This window comes from Zychaea mexicana, assembly GCF_025766255.1.
Source record: "Zychaea mexicana strain RSA 1403 chromosome Unknown BDB00scaffold_231, whole genome shotgun sequence".
Classification (NCBI taxonomy): domain Eukaryota; kingdom Fungi; phylum Mucoromycota; class Mucoromycetes; order Mucorales; family Lichtheimiaceae; genus Zychaea; species Zychaea mexicana.
Genome location: NW_026516894.1, coordinates 1,047 through 22,656, shown reverse-complemented (window position 1 = coordinate 22,656; position 21,610 = coordinate 1,047). Strand labels below are relative to the sequence as shown.

Below are 21,610 nucleotides of genomic sequence, written 5' to 3'. Positions count from 1 at the left end.
GACACTTATGTATATGATAAGGTTGTTTGTGAGTAGATTGTGTAGACTCTTCTTGGCAAAAATGATATAAGCTCTGCGCGAAACTAAAGTCATATGTTTTAACAATATCAAATTTCAAAGGACAGTGCTATCCCGTTTGATGGAAATAGCTAGATACAGAGAGTAACTAATTCATAGCCGGTTCGTACAGTCAAACATGGTATCAAACAAATAGGATCAAGTCATGAATTATACAATAGATAATAATGCCAAAAAAAAGATATGGTAATAATTTTTGATAAAGCAAATAGGTTACAAACACTCGATGAAAAGTACAATTAAGAAAAAGAAACCAGTGTTATCTATGTGTGTTAAGGACAATTGGGTGTTTTTCATCTAATATATCAAAAGTCGAAAAGGGAAAGCATATTGTATGTACAACAAGAAAAAAAGTGGGATGGTGGCCGTTAAGAGGTCAATTTGGTGTTTACGCCAGGAGCTTCATGACGGTTTCGAACATAAAGACAGCCGAAGCATTGGTAGGGAATGCACGCAGGAACGATGGAACGAAGCCTAGATAACCCGGAGAAACAAAGAAGACAAGAGAAGAATGGCTTAGTAACGGATCATTTTTTTTATACCGCTGGATTGTTTGCATTACCTCTGTAAAAGCCTTTCAATCCACCCGTGTTATAAATGTGCTTCGCCACAGCTGTTGGTGTGGGGTACTGCTTAGGCGTGACGTCAGGTTGTGTCATGTATCTATTCTTGACAGAATCTATAGAGAGACAGAGAAAATTGTACCAGGTCCATGTGCGAGATCAGCGTTTGACTCCATTTGATCCTTTGCCTTTTGCCTTCAAAGTATCTAGTATGATCAATGACGACAGTGATTATATGACATACCTGCCGGGAACGCTCCAATCCAAAATGTAGTAGCGCTCAAGCCACCTGCTACAAATGTCGTAGTGCCGTCCGAAAGATTGAATTTCTTTAACTGCCGTGTGAAAACCTTACAAAGAAAACAACAACAAAACGGTCAATTATTTTTCACACACAGAGAATGTAAACACAAACACTGGGGCTAAGAAAGGAATAAAGGATGGGGCCGACTACGTATGAATGTGATTTACTAGAAACTTACATCATACGATGCCCAAAACACAAAGAACCAGCTTCTAAACAGCATCGTAGGCAGCAATCCATTCCATAACGCGGTAACACCATTGTTGCGTACCTAAATATACCGAGAATTAAACATTTCAGACACGAAGAAAATGGCATATGCAAACACATTGAATAAAGTATTTACAAGTTGCGTTGCACAATGGATGGGACCCGTATAGACCTTGGTCACCGCATCGTATTGAACTTGCAGACGGGATTTAATCTATTAAGCTAAAGTTTCAAAAGACACATTCATTGCTTTTCCAGAAAAAGAGAGACATCTTGGCTAACCTGCTCGACTGGAGTGGCTACAAAGGAGACCGTCAGACCACCTGCCAATCCTGCTAAACCATGCTGGAATACAGTCAAAGGTTTATCGCCATTCCATTTCTGTTGTACCATCCGTGCATTATGCAGAGTTCCCAGCCTGATTTATCCATATAAGATTTACAGATAATGTGAAAAACGACGGGAAAAGGGGCGGGAGAGAGATGAAATGTTCTCTCTCTCTCTCTCTCACTTACATGATGCTGTCCATAAACATCCAGCCAATTAAGGGGGGCGTTGCACCTTTGTATAAAGCACGGACGCCCTCTTGACGAACAGTTTTCATCAAGCAATCCAAAGGACCCTTGAAGCGATCATTGCTCGACGTTTGAAGACGTACTTTTACCGTATCTGATACATAGTGTGCAAGCAATAATGGAAAAAGTAAGGGAAAAGGGGGGTGGTTCTGATTTTCATGCGCTTCTATTTGTCATATTATTACCAAACGGGTGTCCAACTGCCAGTTTGGTCACGCCTGATGCAACGCCTGCAGCGAAGCCACGGAAGCGGTTATATATGGACTGATCGTCGAGATTGGCGTTCGCGGTTGAATGTGCAACTTTTTCTAAGTGAGGAAAAAGAAGCTTTAGCAATTTATGAATGCTGTCGTCGTACAAAATGGTAAAGTGTTCACTTGTGATTACCTTTTGCCATTCGACTATTTTCTCGAGGGGCGCGTGTGGCAATGGCAGTGTTATTAGGTAGCAGTAGTTATAGTGGTTGTAATCAGACTCGCCTGGTATCACGCTGAATGCTCGCTGCTCACCACAACAGTCACCTTTGGTGTGCCTGAATCTTTTGGACAGCCGGTACAATGGATATTGTCGCCAATTGAAAAATATGTATGCCGGCAGTTGGGAAAAGCGTATTGTCGCATTAGATTAGGCTTAAATTGTCGTAGTGTTTTCCTCTTCCTGAGCTCTTCCTTTTATTTATTACATCTTCTTGTTTAAATTATAAATCAGAGAAAGATCTTCTTATCACAAAGATTGGCGCGACAAAGTGTACGACGAGAAGGGTATGAAAGCTTATGATTCCAATTGGAGGGTGCTCTAACTGAGATAACCAATCCTACCGATGTTATTTTAGCCGGCAAAGAAAGTACAGTAACAGGAAACGAGAGGAGAATGATTGAAAGTGCTCAAGAAAGAGGTCTAGCTACCCGGTAATCTCCAGCTTGCTGTATGTGATATAGGGGGAAGGTTAGCTGAACAATTCGAAAACTTCAGTATCTACTCAATAATTACCTTAAAGACAACTTGTCTTTGACTGTCAAATAGCCCATTTTCCAAGATATGATGAGACAAACTTGCAGAAAGTATATGGTTTCCAAAAACAAGGGCAATTTTTCACACGGCTATATGTGCCATACACCCTACAGTGCTATTCACAGAGTACCGAAGTAGCCCCGCCAATATTCAAAGGCACACCCACCTTTATTTCATCAAATTCATTAATAAACTATTTGGATATGTTATGGATTTCGATCCAAGTTCAAAGGTCAACTACCTAGTTTTGGATAATTGCACTATTCATAAGAGTCATCCAATGAGGCGGAGAAAGTAGATCTTCTACCATGCTGTCGCGACGCTCCAGTCACAAAGCATGTGGATCTTCTGGACGACAATATGTAACAATGTCTGCAAATACACGGCGTAGTGCACGCTGATGCTGATATGTCTCGGCTGGCGCGATGCATCTATGCCATTCGTCTTGTCCTGTGAACAGGCCAAGTGCTCTGGCAGCGGCTTGGTACGAAGGATGGAGATGGTCATCAATTGTCCCCAAAGAAGCAAAAGAAGTCGCACCAGGAACATGGTAGAGTAAAAGTCGAAGATCGATTTTCTCAACATAGACACGACCGATTGTACCAACAAAACCTCGTTCACGTATTTTCCAGCGACATGTGCGATGAACAAATACAAACTGCTCCGGGAAATTGACGTTAAGAAGGTTAGCGGCAATGGTGTCGTCTGGGTTCTCTTGGTTGTACTGGAACCATGCTATCAAAGCTGCTTCATGGGCACGGTCTTCGATCACGTTCCCAGGAGCATCATCCTCATCGAAATGAACAGTTTGCTCATCTTCTAAATGGATGGCCGAACGCTGGTGCACAGGAAATTCTTGGTGCAGGAAAACGAAAACAAACGCCAGCACTCCAAGATGCACAGTGTGTATCACAGTGCGGTGCAGGTCCGAACGCAAACGATCTTGGTTGTGTTGGATGAAGCTCAAACGATTGGACTCTCTATCTTTGCATAAACATCAGTGATGAATTGCTGATACAGGTTGCCGAAACGATGAAGATCATGTCTGTTTAATCACTGTCATTGCCGCGTACCATGAGCCGGAACTTGTACCAATCCATGACAGTGATTCTGCTGCCGGCGTCAGTGCGAGCCTCAATTGTCTAGCCTTCATCCCCTAATACGAAGACTGCCACCATGGGAAGTTTGCTGAACAATCTGAACAATCTGAACTTGGTATTCAAAGCCAGCTGAGAGAACTATCTGTTTTTGGCTCTTTTGTTATATGGTATAGGAAATAAAAGAACAAACCACTTAGGTATACTCATAACCTTGCGGACACCCCCACAAGTATATATTTATAGGATGTGTGTGACTTGATGAGGATTGAAAATAGAAGGGGGTGTCCATATCAAAAGCCATCAAATATATCGATATGTAAACTAGCTTTCCAACTTTTCACGTTTCCACAGTACTTTTTATGCTCTATGCTCTGCTTGGATAAACAATAGCGTATAGCCCCAGCATACGACACGGGTGGTCTGTGCAAGCGCAAAAAGGGCGCTGATTTATTAGAAGGTTGATGATGAGGAAAGCAACCCTGCTGCTCATTCCTCTAATGGTAAGTGCAGCAGAGGTATATAACGCAAGGTTACGTGAAAAGCTCTGCAATTTTACTCTGAGTAGATATGCATTATAAACTATTGTTCTACCAAACATCCTTTTTTCATTCGCAAAAACAATTTTCATGGAAACATATACGTGTGCTTTAAAGAAAACTTACTCTTTGATGACATAGCAAAGCCTTCACGGTCACTTGCGTGCACCTGATTGCAAGCGTCAGCGATTCTGCCAGCGGTCATAAAATGGCTGCGCTTCTTCAACTAATGACTAAAACTGTTTGATAGGGTAGGTTGAGCCCAGGCGAGTATGGAGGGCAATAACTTGATTTTGTATCCTCTACTTTCGACTTTCGGTCTCATTGGATGACTCTTATGAATAGTACAATTATTCAAAACTAGGTAGTTGACCTTTGAACTTGGATCGAAATCCATAATATCCAAATAGTTCATTAATGAAGTTGATGGAATGAAGGGTGGTTGTGCCTTTGAATATTGGCGGGGATACTTCAGTACTCTGTGAATAGCACTGTAGGGTGTACGGCACCTATAGCCGTGTGAGAAATTGCCCTTGTCTTTGGAAACCATCTACTTCTGCAAGTTTGTCCCATCATTTCTTGGAAAATGGGCTTTTTGACAGTCAAAGACAAGTTGTTTATAAGATGATTATTGAGTAGATACGAGAGTTTTCGAATTGTTCAGCTAACCTCCCCACTATATCACCCACAGCAAGCTGGGGATTACCGGTTAACCAGACCTCTTTCCGGAGCACTTTCAATCATTCTCCTCCCGTTGCCTGACACTGTACTTTCTTTGCCGGGTTAATTAGCATCGGTAGGATTGGTTATCTCAGTTAGAGCACCCTCGAATTGGATCATAAGCTTTCATACCCTTCTCGTCGTACACTTTGTCGCGCCAATCTTTGTAATAAACAGATCTCTCCATGACTCAAACTAAAAATAGAAAACGTATCAAACAATAAGAAGAGCTACTAGTTCAATGCGACAAATTACGCTTTTCCCAACTACCGACAAGTATTTTTTTAATTGGCGACAATATCCATCATACCGGCTGTATCGCTATGAGTCAGCTGAACTAGACTATTTCATTGGATTGTGCAATTTCTTTAACGAGACTTGAAACGGAAAACAGTATATTTGGGTAGGGGCTTCTTCAAGTCCAAAATGAGTTGATAGAATTTCGTGCACTATTGAGTTAGCCTTGACAAGAGACAACAGAGATGAGTTGTAGCAGTCAAGAAGGAGGCCCCCTTTTGTGTCGGCTGCTGATGTCCAAAAAGAGCGTTGTCATGTGCCGACTTTCTCACACTCTTTTGGAGTCCCTTCCCCGCATTGCTGACCTTCTTTTCCTTCTAAACCTTCTTTCTTCTCTCTCTCTCTTCTCTCTCTTTCGTCCCTCTTTCTTTCTTGCTCTGCTCTTTCTCTCTCCACCCTACTCTCCATCCATCGTATGTCAAATTAACATTTATGTTGCTGCTGATATATAAGCCATGCAAGACATTCAATTCAATAACTACGTAAAATACGACCGCTTCGAGACACCAGAGTCTGAGAGCAGCAAACGGAAAAAGGCAACTCGAGCTTGTTTTCACTGCCAAAAAGTAACACACGGCCCCTCTTTGTTTTGCAGCAGCTCTAACAGAAGTATTGACCCAGCACTCTTTCCAACTCTACAATAGGCCCATTTGACATGCGATGACTGTAATGACAAAGACGCCAATGAGCAGAATAAAGAACGCAAAGGTGTGTGTGTGCGCAAAGGTCACTAATGAAGCGTGCTCTTTTATAGCACGACCGTGCCAACGATGCGTCAAACGCGGCCTGGCGCCCACTTGCACAGACGCCGTTCGGAAACGAGCAAAATACCTCCAAGAGAATGCAGCTGACAGCAACAGTAGCAGCAGCAACAACGACAACAACACTTCCTCCTCCACATCCTCCAGTGCACCTACTACCGATAATTGTAAGTGTGTGGTCTCAAAATTTCCCTCCTCGTACGCAACCCCTTTCTTTCCTTATATCCAATGCAATAACCTAATTAAACTTTATTCCTCTTTCTCTCCACTCTGAAGTGTTTACCACCAGCTCCTTTAGTGTCGATGCCATGGGCGACCAACAGCAGCAACCACAACAGCAAGATCAACAACAACAACAACAATCCATGGGTAAACCCCTTCCGCCCTCCGCCAAACAAAAACAAGCCTCTGTCAAGTTTTCAATAGCGTTAATAGATAAATCCTTGATATATAGGCTTTGTCGACGCGAACCAGTTTTTGAATTTTTCACTGGGCGATTTAGGATTCGGTTCGGAATCAGCTGGTCTCGAGTACGGATTCATTGGCAACATGCTACAAAATCCACTCGATCCATCTTCACTCAATGACGCGAATCCACCATCAGCTGCAATGAATCTAGCCAACAGCACAACGGCATTGTTACCTAGCAATGGTAACGATTATGCAACGTCCGCCAACTTGTTTGCATTGTCAAATGGGCAGCAAACGACGACGTCTTATCTTGCCCCACAGGGTTTGTCGTTATTTCCAATGTCTGCGACAGTTGCTTTTGCTCCAGGGGCAAATCCATTAGCAAACACTCAACTGCCATCGCAAGAACAGCAGCAACAGACACCACCACCAATTTCTACAAGTCCGGCCATAGCTGCTAGTCCTTTGACGACAACGACAACGACGACTGGCAGTAATAACAACAAGAATAATAGTAATAGTAGTAGTACCATCAACAACAGCAATAAGAATAGCAAAAAGCATGTTGTCAGAAACAACAACACTAGCAACAGTGGCAGCAGTAGCGACAGCGAACAACGACCTTCTCCACAACGATTCGCACCGATGAAACAGCAAAAATCACCTAATAACCTTACCATCACCTCCACGCCTGTTGCATCTACAGCCTCCTCTTCACCACCAGCCGTCTCGCCATCGTCCTCTCCATCCGCCCCCAAACGACACAATGCATCCATATCGTCAACGGGCAGTAATGGGATCGTGCCTCGACGAAAACTAAATACCCCGGAAACCGTCTACCTTGGTGTACGGCGACCGTTTAACTATGCTGAAGGATTCCATTACCTCATTGAATACGTCAAAGAACGGTACGCTTATGTGTGATTTGTGCGGATTAGAAATATTCTCAAGAGTATTGGAGTGCACACGGGCGGATCCAACTCCTTTTTAATAACTGACTCGGGTCCTCTTCTCTTTGTTATTATTAGGATGAGTCGAGAGGATTTGATGCGGATCAGTAGGGCATTAGCGGTGTTTCGACCTTCGTTTCTTGCTCTCATTATGAACTTGAATGAAGAGGATTTGGTATTTATGGAGAAATGTATCCAACGAACACTTTTGGTAAGTCAGTGTAGTGTTTTGGTTACTGATTAAACTGGTTATAAAAGAGGAGAGGACAGAGGCAAGGACATATATAAGAGGGCGAGCGTGGCAAAGAAAAATACGAGATTACTGATGAAAATCATCTTGAAATAGGAATACGAGAAGCTCATCAGTTTCTCAGGAACACCCACTGTGGTATGGCGGAGGACGGGCGAAGTGTGTCTCGTTGGGAAAGAGTTTCTCCTCCTGACACAATGGCCAAGGGATACCCTGTTGAGCAAAAAGACGTATATCTATGAGGTAATCACTGACACACGACGCGAGTGGATACATGTATCTGGACAAAAGAGAAAGAAAGATGGATAAGAAGGAAATGGACTGATCCATCATCGCCCACTGTCTGTTGTGTAATTAGCTGATGGACAATCGATCAGCAGTGGAGTATTGGGAAAAATTCGCGACACATGCATTCGACAATACCGACAAATCGTGTACCTACTCTTGTATCTTAAAAACACCTAGCCAGAAGGCTGTGCCCTGTACATTTTGCTTCACCATCAAACGTGACATTTTCGATCTTCCAAGTGTTATTGTAGGCAATGTAAGTTACGCTCTTTATGATCGAACTGGGTCCTTTTGTGTGGTACTGATTCTGCTCTCTTTTTCTTCCTCTTTAGTTTCTCCCTATTTTGAGCTAGCATAATAATAATACCCCCCCCCAACCTTCATCCTCGTCTTCTTTCCTCTTTAAAAAACGCTTGTTCTTCTTTTTTTTTTCTTGCTTCTCTCATTGTATCTAGTAGTTATATTCGTTACCAATGGAAGCACAAGTTATTCTGTGCTGTTGTTTTTGCGAATATCTTTGTCGAGAAAGAAAGAAAGAAGAATTAGGGGGATGTGAACTTTGGGGTAAGGAAAATGTTATCATGGGAACAACAATTGTGGAGTCCCGTGCGCTCTTTCTCTTCTTTGGACCCCATGGCACTGATAAGCACCGGTATCTTTCACACGAACATCTGTTTTCAGATGAATTTTGGCCCAGCGCACAATTCATTGGCTATCGAATCTAATTTATCATGGGCTTTGATAGCAGATGACATGGATGCACCAGCTTATCTCTTCTCCACTCCCCAGTATACTTTCTAATACATTCCTAGATCTCGAGGTAAACGAAAAGCTCAAAAAATACCTTTTGTAAATACACCACCTTGTTGGATACTCGTTCGTCGTGTGTATAAGTGAATGCATCTAGTATATGCTGGCTTATAACAATCAAATAACGACGAAAGAGCAATATCAATTCATGTAACGCAATTTGGTGCATGTATAGGTGTGATAGTTGATGAGGGGAAAAGACACTGATCTTGTTTTCATCTCATTTATCTACGGTAGCTCATTTTTGCTAATAAACTTAGTGCCTAATATAACAACGTATCTAGGCTTCTTCTGCTGATGGACTTAGTTGTGCAAATTTACCGAGCCTAGATAAATGCAGCAAGCCTCTAACTGCCGCCACGAACTTTATGAAAGCGTTCAAGCGTTTTATACCTTTTAGCTTTGATGATTTATTGGCCGTAAAGTTCAATTCATTTCAGGCCCCGTGCACACCTCGCTTCCCTTCTTTCGACTTTCATCATGAACATTTTCAAAAGCAACTCTAAATAAGTCGCTTAGTAAACCATAATCAAATTTGCTATACAGCGACAAATCATTACGCATTTAAAAGCTTACTCGATGCCTTGTTTTGGTAGTGCATCATACAAATAATTGGCTTGCTCAAGCGATAACCAAGTCTTAAAAACGGGTAAAATAGCTACCATCAGTAGGCCCAGAATAACAACGAGAATAACATTGCAATTTTAGTGCAGCACAGAAATCGCCGTTGGCCGTGACGATCGCTCCTTGCTTTCGGTTTTGAGCTCAATTATCTGCTCGTAGAAATCCGACGCGTGAGCAAAAACAGTACTACCACCACACCTCTTCGAAAGCTGCGAGATCCATTAATCCTTCAATAAGCATCTAGATGACCAATGATTTTCGTAACAGCCAGGGTTATTCAACATGAAAACTTTTCTTCTGGACAATATTTCTGCCTTGCAATTAATGATCCTGTCGAGGGGAAGCTCGCTTGAAGTAATAGAATACCCTGTGCCTTCCCTATGAGTTCGAGATTCAGTAATCAAACTTCGTGGGGAGATAATAAATTGTTTGCACGCAGTAGCTCGTGTGGAGCTTTCCCGCCACTGTGCGATAAGTGACCTTGGTCATTTCTATGTGTATTTTTGTGATATCATACTGTATGCTATCGATGAAGTCCATGTTATATACACAGATCAAGGTTTCTTCCGCGTTCAAGTCGGACGATTAATAAACCCACCCCGAAAGTGTATCGAAACCCTACAGCAGCAATATGATGTAGATTAGACAAATTAAATAGACAATACAATAAAAGAGATTACTGATCAAAAATATATTGGTATGGTAACGAGCTGCCGGGCCAGAGGAGCAAGGGCAACAAAGAATCATATATAGCAATAAAATTCATAGCGTTGTTGTTTTATGCCAAACGCTGTTGTCTTTAGATATGTATACCTTTGCGCAAATAAAACTATTGATGTACTGTATCTGCTGGTTCATCAAACTTATAATACTACTTTTTAGTGTCTCTCTCACATTGTGTGGATGTGCTATTTTGATAGCGACAAACGCCTCTGACAGTATACATCTTTGTATATTATTATTGATACAACGTAGATACGCAGGTATACCTAGGACTATATTAGCAGAAGGAGATTCGATCACAGTAGAAGCAATTCTCATTCCCAGAGCACGCGCAGGTCGACGTGCAGGTATCATAACAATTACATGCCACTGTTGCTCTTGCTTTAATTGAAAATTTCCGCTTTACTAACCGCTGATTTCGTTGCATTTCTTTGCACCTCCGTATGACATCTAGGACGAGGCGACCATATCAGTATGACTTTTACTTTTTAGTCCTCTATAAAAAAAACCATCTCACCATAAGCCAACAGATAATAACTTCAAGTCTTTAACATAGACTTAAAAAGCATCTGGTGAGTGTCTAATAATTACATAGGACTTAGGAGTTAGCCGATCTCCAAGAAAAGCTATCAAGTAAAGATGACAATACTGTAACTGTTATATCTCCCTTTCTTCTATTTCTTGCTATTCGTACATGAAATACTATTGCTTCACAAATTAGTAGTAGAATGCTGCAGGTAGTAAACTTTACTTCAAAGTAAGTCAAGCATCACCATACGTTTATCTCTTTGGCGCATGTTATCAGAAGTCGCTTTTCATTAGCTTTGATATGTATGCGGCACCAATGGATCGTCAACTTGTCTATATGTATTTCTGCCCACGACCCAGAGGACATATTGATTTCAGTCAGTAACTCATGGCACATAGCTTACGTTTTTTATTGTACGTTTTCGCAATTTGCTATATGGTCAGTGCGAAAAATTCTTGCCTCGACAAGGAAGCTGATTAGTCGATCTCAAGTCAATGTGGTCGATACAATCTTTCACATCGTCACGCGCTCAAAGATAAATGACTTCTCTTCGGATTATACTGTGTTATATACATAACACAGTTACTGAGGAAAGCCAGGTAAATGTGATTTTACTATGTAATATTTGCATGCACTCATTGTATACACTAGTATGTATTCTACCGTTATGGAAAAAACGTGTACTGTATTCAATCTTACAGCAGTATATTTTGCACATTCGACAATTGCAAACAAATAATACTTCTTGCAACTACATAGCACAAATGTACAAGTGGTCACAAAAGCGAGATTATACATATCCACGTACACAGCTCCCATAACTTTAATTCATTCGTATGCCAGCGACAGTGTCGAAGAACGTTTTCAGATGCTTTAAAGTTTTGAAACGATTAAAGCACCATAAAACCAAAATCAGAAAACCGTAAAAACAGGAAAAGCAAAGCGCCTTCATTCAAGCGAAGCAACATCGAACCTATATCTGATGGTGCGCAACGAAAATGCCCCTCCTGCTGGGTCCCTACAACCTCTTGTGAACGACAAAGAAGCAATCACCGGGCTGTGGGATCAAATAGAGGGCGCCATCGGACGTCTAATTGAAGTTTGTTGCCTCTGTGCGCAAATTCGATACAGTCGCTACTGCTGCTATTGTTGTCAGATAGCAACAACAGTTTGCGAGTCACAATCGACTTGCGGTTAATCGTTAAGTTCGGATATTAACGAAGAGGACACAGTAGATGTCTATAAACGTAAAATTAGTGTGAGAGCTGATTGCATAGTATTGAAGTAGAAAACTGCGCGTTCAATAGCAACTGTCAGTTAATAGTAGCTTATAGGTAGGCAGCAGCTTTGCTCAACAATCCTTCATGGTACTGAATGTCGTGATAATTGCATGAGTACGTATGACAACCCTTTGTGTTATGTTGAATTGTAATGGTTTCACGTGATGATTCTCCCACGTTTACCTTTTTCAACGTCTTTTTATCAGTCCCCAGTCATCCTCTGGGTAACTTGCATACCACACTGTTACAAATTGAGCTAGAACAGGTATAGATCTTGCTCCTAGAAACCTAAATAAAAAGTGATTGTCGCATTCTTCCCACATGCGGATGTGGCTATGTCCTTAGCTGAATCGACTGTTTGTGTGATTTTCATTGTGTTACCCCGCCGCCAATAACCAAATTGTTGTATTGGTGCGTGAGTACAATCGCTAGCATAAATGAAGCTGTTGTATAATATCTCCTGTATTTTGCAAACGATGTATAAGTCTGACAGAAAATGAAAACAGCGCCACGCTTATACTGTTTTGCTGAGTATACCATCTTTTATTGCCGAGATTAGACTACTATGCCACCATATACAGTAGCACTAAGATTTTAAAAAAGCATATAATACTATATAATAACCTTATAAAGATCTACGTTCATGCTTTCTGGACCTCAAGCAACCATTGTGAAACGGGTCTTTACTGAATTGAGCCACTCTTTAAGCCAACTCTATTTTTATTATATCCTTTCTGTGCCCCCTTTATAGCATAAACATAACCAAAAGATAGAATGGTTTTTACCTCTGATTCCTTTATTCTATGTACTATTCTAGTTGCTGTTTTGTAAACAACTATGTGGGTGAAAGAGGCGCTGTGGTATGGATATAAACCATGAGGGATCTCTTTTTATGTGCGGTTTAACAACAATGGTGTGTGCGTAACCCGAGGCTGAGCTTTTCAACCCTTTCTCCTTTTTTACACTCGGGCCAGCAGCGTTTATTTTTGCATTCTTTCTTCGTTTCTTTACTTTCCCACACAAAACGAATGACAAAAAAGCAGCAGCAGCAGCAGCAGCAACAACAACAACCATCACCACCACACGAGGCATTATGGATAGGACAACAGCAACCCCTACCGGGAATTGATGGCAACAGTACTCGCCGAGCCGTCCTAATGCTATTGCTGACGTGCCTTCTATTTCTATTGGCATTCAATGCAAGGCTCGTTTCAAAGGCGCCAGCAGAAGATGGTTATGACCTATACATCTCAAACATTATTCCGTCGAAACAAGAGCTACCGCCATTATCATCATCATCGGTCTTCGCCGGAAATGTTGATGTTGGTACCGGGGCAGCAATAGCAGCAGATGAAGCATCGGCTGGTGTTTCACCTGCAGCACCAAGACCAGCAGCACCAGCAATTCTACCACCAGCCCCAGCACCAGAAGATACGACAGCTTCACCACAGAAACCACCATTTTCAGACGATGACGACGGCCAAGGAACATTAGAAGCATCAGTTGTTGAAACAACCGATGGCTCAATCCACTATGCGTACATTATCGTCATTGCCTCCGAAGCTCCGTACCAATCGCGGCGGAACCTGATCCGGTCATCCTATTTTGGATTGTACGACAATCTTATCCCCTGCATGCGATACAATACGGACGTGTTTTATACTTTCTGGATCCATGGTGGGCCGCCACCATCCAATACACCACAGCGACGCCAATACGAAGCCGAGAAAATGGAATGGAACGATATGGTAGAAATGCCAAGCCATGTGCCCTTTGAACAAGAAACTGTTTTGGACTGGGTGAGTGCTCATAAGCAAAAAGTGCTGGACGATCTAAAAACAACAACAACAACAACAACTATAAAACGCCAACGGTAACATTTTCTTTCATTTCTTTTTTAACTCACATACTTTTATCCAAAATTGTACTAGGTTGAAAGTACACTCAAAACATCTCGACGGATCGAGTATGACTATCTGATCATTCAAGATATTGAAACATTCCTTCAGCTACACGTCATTAAACGCGAGCTCGACGCAGGCGTAATCGGCGAGTACTCCAACATGCCTTACGTGGTCAGTATGGATCAACCACTGAATTTAATATGGGGCTCATTTTCCGGTACGGAAGATGACAAGCATGCTGCCATTATCGGTGCTGATGCTGCGCAGCTGGCCATGAGCAAACGTGACCAGATTCAACAACAATTTGCCGTGTCCAAACATTTGCTAACCAACACCTACAACTATTACCGTGCGGTATCGGGTGTGCTCAAAGCAGAAACAGATGCCACCTTGGAACCTGAAGAAGCCGTTGAAGAGCAAGGTCGTCTTATTCCCGAATTTGTTCGCGAAGACCGGTTTAGCGATACCCGACGATTTATCCGATGGGAGAACAATGTCGAGTCCGTTCATATCGAAGACCAAGCAATCACAAAAGTATATCAAGACAGTGACTTTTCCGATTTGGCGCGATGGACTAGTTTACGTTCCCTTTCTACATGCACACGGCACTATTATTCATCCGATCGACCCAACGACCGTGATCCAGCAAGCATTGCCGTAGTAACGTCGTCGTATATATATGATTCGTGTATGGAACCATCAGCAACCCTCGCAGCTGAGAACAAGCGTCAGTATGCTATCAAGCATGGCTACTCGTTCGTCGCACGATCCTCGGAGTTCGCACAGCAACTAGTCAAGCATCGTAAAATTGTCTGGGGAAAGATCGACGTGGTTGAAAAGCTCTTGCCCAAATATCGATGGTTGTTTTGGCTGGATATGGATGCTGTTGTCATGGATCAGAGTCGGTCGATCGAGGCCCTATTGGAAAAAGCTAGCAACAGTTACCAAGGCAACTTTAATGAAATCGACTTGATTATTGCCCGGCCACATCAAGATAAAATGATCAATGCCGGCGTGTTCTTGATTCGAAACTCGCGCTGGAGCTTACAGTTTCTTCGCGAGGTTCAAGATACCATCGAGTGGTATAACCGTGGTCCGTCGTTTGAACAAGGTGCCATGGCTGACGTTATCAACAGGCCCGAAAACCGAAACCACGTCTTGTTGTTGGACGGTGATGACCAGACGTTTAATACGTTGCCTCGTTTATATACCCCCAATATTTCCTTTGTCGTTCATTTTGCTCCCGACAAGTGCCCCAACGACGCAGTTTTGAAAGGGCTTGAAGCGGCAGATATCATACGACAAGGTGGCATCGTTTCAAGTCTGGATGAAGAGTGAGCGTAGTAGCAGATGATATATGGAGAGTTGTGTGAAGGATTGGTTTGGTCCTTCTTTTTTGTACATGCAACTTTTGGCTTTTTGTATATATATATATAAATATTTATTATTTTAGAAATGCTTTTTTTGTTACCCTTTTCTCTCTTTATATATATAACACAGTATATCTAGATGATGCCTTGTCGTCGCAGATCTTCGTAGGTCTTTCTGTTGTATACGTTGCCTTCATCATCTTCGTATTCTTCCATGGAGTCAGCAACAAAGTCTGCAGCCGCGTTTTCTTTCTTTAACTTTGCATATACTACGTAGATGTAAAATAGACAGATTAGTAAAGCACGTTAAATTATATATATATCCAACTCTTTGTCCTCTCCCCGCTAATTGTAAATCATAAATATTTACAGGCAAAGGCGTCATCAATCTTTGTGATTTCATGGAAATGTCGAGTGTTCGGGATGCCAAGACAGCGCATACCGTGCGCGTGTCGCCATTCTTGGAAATGTTTATCGAATGCCTTACGACCCATGTAGACATAATTGCCGCAAATTTCGCATGGATACTCCACACCCAAACCATGAAGCTTATACAACCAGTAAGGAATTGGCTTGCCATCCCAACCAAGTGGTAGTTTGAGTGGATTGTAGATACGATCTTCGTCTTCATCATCTGATTCTTGCTCAGCAAGATCGATTTCTTCCTGATCTTGTTCGAGCTATGGATAGAGATGACATGTTGCGAATTTAGCTTCTTTTAGCCGTTTTTCATAGTAGCCAATAGTCAGTACTTACTGTACGTTCTTTGTCTGTAAGTGCCTGCTTTCGTTCCACATTGCTTTTGGTCTCTTCTCGAATATCTGACAATCCTTCGGCGTATTTTGCTATCAGAAGTTCGTTTCGTGCAAGTCCTCTTCGTCGGTCTTGTTTGGCACTGCCATTATATTCACCGTTTGTTTGTTCTTGCTGCTCTCCTTGCAACTTTTCGGCATTCTTTCGATGTTTCTTTCCTGTCAAATGACTATCGTACACAGTTTTCTTTGTGAATTGTTTTTGACCTATTATTTTCATAGAGCTGTATTAGATAACTTAATTTTTTCTACCTTTCTCCCTTGATATGCAAACTGAACGCCACTTACAAGCTTCACAGTATACGTCCGAATCCACCATGTCATTTCCGATCTCTTCCCATCCAGGGATTTGCCCTTTTTCCCACTTTTCTTCCAAATCCTTGTCTACTTGTTTCTCCATCTCAACAAGGTCAAACAATGGTTTTGCTCGGCGGAAAAATGAGTACAGATATGTTTTCAAATGATCCAAATACCTAACAATAAATCATAATAATTTTAGTAAATGTATAAATAACTCTTTACTTGTCCAGAGGATATACATACTGCTTATATTCTGGACTTGTTTTGATATTCCTTGGGTACGCTTGAGCGAAATCATCAAATTCGCTCAGGTACTGCAAATAATCCAGCTTTTTTACGTCTTTCAAGTTGACATATTCGTTGTGCAATTCATTCATATCCAGGTACCGGCCATAGCTTTCTTCACCAGAGAACTTTTTCTCGAGTTCTGAAAATGTAGGAGTATGTACAGTTCAGTATCATGAGCTAGAATATAAGTCCAATGGTTTAGTTCCTTACCGTCTTCTTCGCCTTCTTCGCCACCAGCTCCATTATTCAAATTCATATGGATGAATTCCATTTCTGGAGGTTCAACGGGTTCATTAGGGTATTTGCGATGGTGGTCTTTAATTACGCGTAAACGTTCATAAAACTCGCTGAATTCTGTTGATGCAGATAGAGCTTCGACTTCGGACTGTCGTAATCTAATATAACGCAAAGTGTCAGAATAGTACATGACTAACAAATGATTTACTTTTGCAATGATATAAAAGAGTGTATATAGCAATCATACCCATTCTTATCTTCATACATATCGTACAAATTTTCACTCTTGTCGGCAATGCGAGTCAGAAATTTGTCGACGACATGTTCGTTGCGTAAACGTTCGCGATGTGTCTTTGGATCTTGCATGAACTGATCAACGATCGCTTGCTCCAAACGTTCGATCTCTTCATGGAGACTAACGTATGCTCAAAATTGGTGAGCTAAACAAGTTGGTTTTTATATATCAAACAGTTATTAACTGATGGTTTTCCTACCCTCTTTGTCGTTCGATCAAATTATTCATTTTTAGCTTTGAAAGAAAATAAAGGTAAAGGTTCAGTCTGTCGTCCGTTTCTGTCCAACACCTGACAAGAAACCGTTCGGCAAATGAATTTTGAAATCAACGGCGATGCCTGACAGAAAACACTCTTATTCAATGATAGATAAATATACAGTTTTTTTAGGTCTATTATATAAATACTTTTTTCTGCTTTTTTTTGTACGAAAAGCAGCAGTAGTTGTGGTTTTTATACATTATTTCAATTCAATGACAGGCCAAGACGGATGATATCTGAAGGTAACGTCTACCTTCGTCGAGTTGTTTTTCTCGTCAGAAAGTTTCTTAATGGTGATGATATTTCCTAAACAAGTACGCTTCATCCCGGCCATGTCCTAGTTATTGTTATTCGCATATATAAGTGTTATCGTTCATTTGAATGCTGAGGGATTGGATGAAAATCTTCAATAGACTATATTAGGATTCCTTACCTGATTAAATGAATCTCGACACATTTCCGTTCTTGTTTGTTCAGTCGACATATTGTTGACCATCTCAATTTTTTTTAATGCCGCTTGTAAATGAGCTAATATATCATTTTTATCCAACGAGGCATTCGTTTCGATCGTCTTTGCTATTGCCTCAACGGTTGGTTGTGGTGGAGATGCTATGCCCAAGAAAGGTTTGGTTCGTTGGCGGAATCGTGTTGCCTCATCATCGAATCGTGGCTTCAATAAGTCTAGTTGATGCGTTTCATATATAACCGCCAGTAAAAGATTGCAAATGCCGCTCGCCATCCGGATTTGTGCTTCGTTCTGGTATCGTTGACTTTGGACACATTGAATTGCGTGGTCGAACGAAGCAGTGGTCTCTTGTGGGATTTTTCTGCCTTTGCCCTTCTTATCGACATTTGAAGCTTCGTTTCCTGGAGGTATAAAGAAGTTTGAGAAGTTAGTGATAAAGGGATTTCCATACTTCTCTTTGTAACTATCAAAAGCACTTCTTTCTTACGCTGTAAAACAATTTGTGTTTGAACGTGCTCTAGTAATAGCTCCTGAGCTTTCAGCACTTCTATTAGGTACCTGGATTAAACTATCTATCAGTTTTCATTCTTTCCCCAAGCCATTGTCATTTGCTCCGAGAAAAGCCCACTTACAAGTACATCATTACATATTCGTTACTACCGTACAATTCCAATTCAAAACCAAGCAGAACAATTGTTTCCATCATTTCAAGTTTGACAAGGTAAGCCCATGATGAGAAATAGTTTTGTGGAGAATCGAAATGCTATAAACAGAACACTTTTGAGTAAACAAGGCAGATAGATACTCCTCCTTTCCTCCCTCTTCTTATTTTCTCCTTGCTTACTGCTAAATTTTGAATCTTTTCATCGATTACTGCGGCCTATATTTAAAATAAAGGTACTTTTAAAAAAGCATGCCACTTTGTTGATGTGTATATATATTACTTGTACTCGCAGCCTTTTCTTACCTCGTCTTGAAGCATTTCCCATTCATTAAGTACTTTACACATTATTCTACGTTGGCGTGAGCGATTGTGACATTGTATTTTAAAATAATCTATAAAAGGCTATTTATACATATAGCATATTAATAAAAAAAAGTCAAATAAATCAGCGCCCTTCACCCAAATATATATCATCAAAACTATTTACCAGAGCAGCACGTTCGAGGAACTCGCTGAGCGCTTTTCGGGTTTCGTCTAAAAGTGGTGAGGACGACACATGTTCAGGAACGCGTATAGATCCAGGGAAAAGAATCCATCGAGGAGGTCGTACAAGTTCGTCAATAGCTAGTGATACAAAGTTGACCACAGAATCTGTTCCAAATACGCGTGAATCATGGTACAAGAGTGACTAAAGAAGTATGAATGTTTTAAGCATGATTTTCGCTTTTGAATAGAAGCAGTGTTTATATAGCGTAATATGTGTGCATGGTGTTGCTTAGAGGTTGTCGTTATAGTTAGGCTTACGTTTAATTTGGATCGAGAAAATGCGTCTGGAGGGGGTTGTTTGGCACCAAAGCTTTTGAAATAATTCTAATGATAAACGATCATATGTCAATTTTTTACTTTTTAATATTCTTAAAAAATAGAGTACAACAAACAATATATATAAGTATACTTACTAATAGAGATACAATGGATGGGTATTGAGTCACTCCACAGATCGAGATCAATCGTCCGATGAGTTCTTGGAAATGCCCGTAGGACTAAATGTTGCTTTTGGTTAGACAAGAAGTGTGATGGAAAAAACAACGCCCTATATGCATTACCTCTTCATCGGAAGGCAAGGTAATTGGTCGAGGAGGCGCCTGTGCTGTCAGTTTACGATTGATACTAGGATCAAATGCTGTGAATTTAAGCAAAACAATTATTAATACTCGTTCATCCAGCAGTATGCTATCTTCGTTATTATCTTTTTGCCCCCTTCCATACCTCCTTCAACCACTTTTCCTTTGCTGATGGTTGCAGAAATCGAAAGCTGATCCTCTTTGACGTTCAACAGCTGCAAGATATTCTCAAATTCGGCCTTGGCATGGGATAAGTACGAACATTGTGTATGTGATACATAGATCAGGCCAAGCAAATATGACTTGCGCATGTATAAACGGTTGTACAAAGGAGCTAATTCCGCAGCGGAATGTGTGGATAGACCTGTGCAAATACAATAACTTAATACAATCTCTCATCCCTAAAACGATAGATATATCCTCCATCTTTCCTACAATAATTCCACTTGTTGTTCCCATTTCTAAGCTTACCATTTGGATTGGCCTTATCCACCAGTTCGCGTAGTTCCATAAGCGAGGTATCAATTTCGTTCATCACCATCGAATCCGTGTATTGTTCGTAGAGTGACAATCCAAACAAGTTTGTAGTGAAATCCTCTTCCTACAATATTACAAACTGTCAAACTTTGTCACCTATCGCAGCCGCTTTCATCCTTCTACAAATATGATACCTCATACACGTTACAGGCAGACATTTCATTGAATATATGTTGACAGCATTTGACTGAGCCGAGAAGATACGCCTTTAAAGCATTGCGTATTGTGGATTCGGAACTCTTTTCATATTGCTCGGACGCTAGCTCTCGGATATGATGAAAATATGTGCTGGTATACACGGTCTGTGCCAAGGAATGACCTGATATCCATGCCATCTATATCATACAATTAATTAAAATAGTCATAGTAATGCGATATCACCCTTAGCCGTCCTTCTCTTCTCTTTTTTGATTGGGCATGCACAGCCTTTCTTTCTCTTTCAATTTATATGTACTTCACAGCTTAAGAGTCGATCCATGATCCATAAAAGCTCACCAGGGTCGAGTGCTCGGTTTATATCAAACGTTTGACTCGTGTTATCGTCGCCGTCTAACACCATGCCTGTATCCATTTTTGGGTCCATAATTTCAATCGCGCTCATGGCATCAAACAAAGTGAATGATTGGAGGTGAACGAGCTGTCCGACTTGGAAATCTATCATTCAATCACAAGGTACATTTACGCAGCAAAACGCACAATGAGCTCTCTCTCTCTTTTCTTTCTGTCCTTTTTTTCTGAGTAAACACGAGTTTCTTTGTATATGGTACCATCAGTTGCTTCATCAAGAAACTGTGTAATATCTTTCCAAGGTGGTGCGAGAAAACCGTTGCCGCTCGATCGGCCTTGGTCGTTGGTAATGTCCATGTTTGAGATTGCCTCTGTGTTTTTGTATGTTTGAACAAAAGATAACGCATAACTTAATAAAACGTTTCCGTTTCGAAGTGCTCTCTAGACAGCTTTTTCGGTTTCCCCCACGATGCTAATTAGAAAGTGATTTGATGCGTTGTAAATCATGTACCTCGCAAACTGTCCGTCATGGGATCCATGCTGTTGCGCGCAGGATCGATCTTCTGTGGTGGCGGAAAGAAAGAGCTCGACTTTTTCGTTTTAGGCTGTTGCACATGCCCCGCAAATTCCGCTTTCGTGTGTGTTCATGGCACATGAACTTTGGTTGCTGAAGGGGCACTCTTACATATCAACTTTTCGATTATTACAAAAAGGATGATAATGAGCAATTATACAGAGAACATTAAGCCATAGAAAAGCATCGGTGACTACCATTGTATACAGAATCATTTTGTAAACTACTCTCTTTTTTTTGAAACTTATGATGG

The 21,610-nt window shown here is 41.2% G+C and overlaps 5 protein-coding genes across 5 annotated transcripts; 2 read left to right on the top strand and 3 right to left on the bottom strand.

Annotated features, from left to right (window-relative positions):
• Window positions 1-223: 223 nt before the first annotated feature.
• On the bottom strand, window positions 224-2,282 carry BDB00DRAFT_863499 (mitochondrial carrier domain-containing protein). Its single transcript, XM_053126127.1, has 9 exons — window positions 2,118-2,282; window positions 1,916-2,038; window positions 1,671-1,824; window positions 1,438-1,573; window positions 1,292-1,369; window positions 1,124-1,216; window positions 886-991; window positions 641-757; window positions 224-552 (listed from the first exon to the last, which is right to left on the bottom strand). Exons 1-9 carry the CDS (start codon window positions 2,125-2,127, stop codon window positions 467-469), a joined length of 903 nt encoding a protein of 300 aa, XP_052972309.1. The 5' UTR covers window positions 2,128-2,282; the 3' UTR covers window positions 224-466.
• A 3,427-nt stretch (window positions 2,283-5,709) lies between these two features.
• On the top strand, window positions 5,710-8,409 carry BDB00DRAFT_863484 (uncharacterized protein). The gene is made up of 7 exons (XM_053126126.1): window positions 5,710-5,960; window positions 6,039-6,060; window positions 6,149-6,322; window positions 6,432-6,524; window positions 6,610-7,474; window positions 7,595-7,727; window positions 7,863-8,409. The coding sequence occupies exons 1-7, from the start codon at window positions 5,850-5,852 to the stop codon at window positions 8,073-8,075; spliced, it is 1,611 nt and encodes a 536-aa protein (XP_052972308.1). The 5' UTR covers window positions 5,710-5,849; the 3' UTR covers window positions 8,076-8,409.
• Window positions 8,410-13,013: 4,604 nt separating this feature from the next.
• On the top strand, window positions 13,014-15,380 carry BDB00DRAFT_863469 (galactosyl transferase GMA12/MNN10 family-domain-containing protein). The gene is made up of 2 exons (XM_053126125.1): window positions 13,014-13,819; window positions 13,952-15,380. Exons 1-2 carry the CDS (start codon window positions 13,049-13,051, stop codon window positions 15,260-15,262), a joined length of 2,082 nt encoding a protein of 693 aa, XP_052972307.1. The 5' UTR covers window positions 13,014-13,048; the 3' UTR covers window positions 15,263-15,380.
• Window positions 15,359-17,547, bottom strand: BDB00DRAFT_863467 (uncharacterized protein). The gene is made up of 8 exons (XM_053126124.1): window positions 17,426-17,547; window positions 17,179-17,346; window positions 16,905-17,089; window positions 16,650-16,833; window positions 16,395-16,579; window positions 16,051-16,313; window positions 15,665-15,974; window positions 15,359-15,563 (listed from the first exon to the last, which is right to left on the bottom strand). Exons 1-8 carry the CDS (start codon window positions 17,452-17,454, stop codon window positions 15,430-15,432), a joined length of 1,458 nt encoding a protein of 485 aa, XP_052972306.1. The 5' UTR covers window positions 17,455-17,547; the 3' UTR covers window positions 15,359-15,429.
• Window positions 17,548-17,554: 7 nt separating this feature from the next.
• Window positions 17,555-21,369, bottom strand: BDB00DRAFT_966695 (Mak10 subunit, NatC N-terminal acetyltransferase-domain-containing protein). Its single transcript, XM_053129801.1, has 16 exons — window positions 21,295-21,369; window positions 21,044-21,154; window positions 20,731-20,930; window positions 20,411-20,611; window positions 20,211-20,340; window positions 19,885-20,103; window positions 19,722-19,798; window positions 19,575-19,658; window positions 19,420-19,485; window positions 19,103-19,303; window positions 18,919-19,017; window positions 18,796-18,831; window positions 18,584-18,714; window positions 18,439-18,509; window positions 17,919-18,352; window positions 17,555-17,822 (listed from the first exon to the last, which is right to left on the bottom strand). The coding sequence occupies exons 1-16, from the start codon at window positions 21,320-21,322 to the stop codon at window positions 17,685-17,687; spliced, it is 2,226 nt and encodes a 741-aa protein (XP_052972305.1). The 5' UTR covers window positions 21,323-21,369; the 3' UTR covers window positions 17,555-17,684.
• Window positions 21,370-21,610: the final 241 nt, after the last annotated feature.

Coding starts and splice junctions, on each gene's coding strand:
- BDB00DRAFT_863499 (XM_053126127.1), bottom strand. Junction 758..885: donor GATTGGAGCGTTCCCGGCAG/GTATGTCATATA, acceptor GTCTCTCTATAG/ATTCTGTCAAGAATAGATAC. Junction 553..640: donor ATTGAAAGGCTTTTACAGAG/GTAATGCAAACA, acceptor CGGGTTATCTAG/GCTTCGTTCCATCGTTCCTG.
- BDB00DRAFT_863484 (XM_053126126.1), top strand. CDS start 5,850: ATGCAAGACATTCAATTCAATAACTACGTAAAATACGACCGCTTCGAG. Junction 5,961..6,038: donor CTTGTTTTCACTGCCAAAAA/GTAACACACGGC, acceptor ACTCTACAATAG/GCCCATTTGACATGCGATGA. Junction 6,061..6,148: donor CCATTTGACATGCGATGACT/GTAATGACAAAG, acceptor GCTCTTTTATAG/CACGACCGTGCCAACGATGC.
- BDB00DRAFT_863469 (XM_053126125.1), top strand. CDS start 13,049: ATGACAAAAAAGCAGCAGCAGCAGCAGCAGCAACAACAACAACCATCA. Junction 13,820..13,951: donor AAGAAACTGTTTTGGACTGG/GTGAGTGCTCAT, acceptor AAATTGTACTAG/GTTGAAAGTACACTCAAAAC.
- BDB00DRAFT_863467 (XM_053126124.1), bottom strand. CDS start 17,454: ATGAATAATTTGATCGAACGACAAAGAGG. Junction 16,580..16,649: donor ACAAGTCCAGAATATAAGCA/GTATGTATATCC, acceptor ATTTATTGTTAG/GTATTTGGATCATTTGAAAA. Junction 16,314..16,394: donor GGACGTATACTGTGAAGCTT/GTAAGTGGCGTT, acceptor TGAAAATAATAG/GTCAAAAACAATTCACAAAG.
- BDB00DRAFT_966695 (XM_053129801.1), bottom strand. CDS start 21,322: ATGGATCCCATGACGGACAGTTTGCGAG. Junction 19,486..19,574: donor CATCCATTGTATCTCTATTA/GTAAGTATACTT, acceptor GTTTATCATTAG/AATTATTTCAAAAGCTTTGG. Junction 18,832..18,918: donor GGGAAATGCTTCAAGACGAG/GTAAGAAAAGGC, acceptor TTTTAAATATAG/GCCGCAGTAATCGATGAAAA.